The sequence below is a fragment of the Apaloderma vittatum genome, unplaced genomic scaffold (assembly GCF_000703405.1).
Source record: "Apaloderma vittatum isolate BGI_N311 unplaced genomic scaffold, ASM70340v1 scaffold38717, whole genome shotgun sequence".
NCBI classification, from domain to species: domain Eukaryota; kingdom Metazoa; phylum Chordata; class Aves; order Trogoniformes; family Trogonidae; genus Apaloderma; species Apaloderma vittatum.
In genome coordinates this window covers 1451-2905 of record NW_009725221.1, presented here as the reverse complement: position 1 = coordinate 2905, position 1455 = coordinate 1451, and the positions used below count along the sequence as shown (strand labels likewise).

Here is a 1455-nt window from a genome sequence, read left to right as displayed (position 1 = left end):
AGAGCGTTGGCTAGAGGAGACACACGTACCCCCCCCCCCGCCCCCATCCTCCTTCAAACTGTTCTCTTGCTGTGTTGGTGAGTTGACTGCAGGGTGGAAGTAAGAAAATACACGGAAATCCTGCAGGATTGTCAAAGACTCTGTGCACACCAGTAGTGCAAGCACTCTAATATAAAATCTGTAGCTGCCTGTTGTACAGGACTGACATGGTGGGAGAGGGTGAGGATCCCACTTCTCACTGCCCCACCCAGGCTGGGACAGCTTTGAAGGCCAGAACGTGCTTTGGCTTTTCATCTCCTTCCCGGGAGCAGTTGCTGGAGGGAGTTTCCTGCCCTGGGCTGTAACATGAGAATGTGTCATCATCTTTCTCAGTGAAGAGCACTTCATTTCCTACCCTGAGAAACTGAGGTTTCAGCCGTGCTGTGGGGCTGGTAGCTCAAAGGAGGGTTCTTCTGGGTGTGGTGTCCCTGGGACCAAGTCTAACTGGGGTTGGAGGTGACAAATGTATATTGTGCAACACTGGCGGTGTGGGTTGGGGTTTTCTTTCTGAAGCCTTGACTGGAATAAAAAGTTGTGATGCTGTAGTTGGGGAAAGCCAAAAGCACGTCACTGAGAAAATGAGCGAACTGTGCTGTGAGGTGTGGAGGAGGTTAATGGGCAGAACCGGAGTGGGTACGGGTTCAGTACTTCCCTGATTCATGTAGTCCTGGAGGTGCTGCTGCCCTTACACCCTGCTCTGTCCCTGCTGCCTCGCCTTGGGTTTTCCCCCAGCTCCTGTGAGGAGGGGACCCCCTGCCCCAGCCCAAAGGCTTTCCCTTGGGGAGGGGCTCTTGCTTTGCTGGGGACAGTGCTTCCCCCAAGGCAGGGGGGTGTTCCAGGTCACACCATGGCCCTGTGCTCTCTGGCCCCTTGCTGGGCCTCAGCTCTCCCAAGGGCAGATGTGCTGTGGGTTTGGAGCAGGGGAGAAGAAATGATGCACACAGGTTCAGGGTCTTGTTATTTATTTACAGAAAAACACTGACTAGTGCCACAGTTCCACCTGAACAAACAGCAGCTGCCCCTGCAGGCCAGGCTGTGTTTGCAGACCTGTGTACGGAGAGACACCCCACCACCGCTGCTTCGCGCTGGGGGGCTGCGTGCTCCAACTACCCTGGTTGTGGGGGCTGGGGTGCAGCCACAGAGGCTGAGAAATGGCTCCCAGGGCCTCTTGCCCTCATCTGTCACAGTGCTGCTGGCAGCTCGTCACTGCCTGCTTGCCCCCTTCCTTCTACCCCACAGCAAGCGAGATTAAAAAAAAAAAAAGGAAGAAAAAAGAAACCAACAAAAGAAATCCTGACACCCACATGCAACAAAGAATCTCATGGGGTGCAGCCGTGGTGGCGGCAGGACGGGCACACGCAGACCCTGCTGGGTTCCAGCTGTGGCCTGGTGACAAACACCTCTACTCTACAGTGC

At 55.1% G+C, this 1455-nt stretch overlaps 1 protein-coding gene across 1 annotated transcript in view; it reads left to right on the top strand.

The window, feature by feature from the left end:
* HMOX2 (heme oxygenase (decycling) 2) overlaps positions 1-14 on the top strand; it is a 3522-nt gene extending 3508 nt beyond the window's left edge. Inside the window, exon 5 of the mRNA XM_009872806.1 lies at positions 3-14. Coding sequence (XP_009871108.1) covers positions 3-14 — 12 coding nt within the window. The remainder of the gene's footprint in view (positions 1-2) is intronic.
* The last annotated feature ends 1441 nt before the right edge of the window (positions 15-1455 follow it).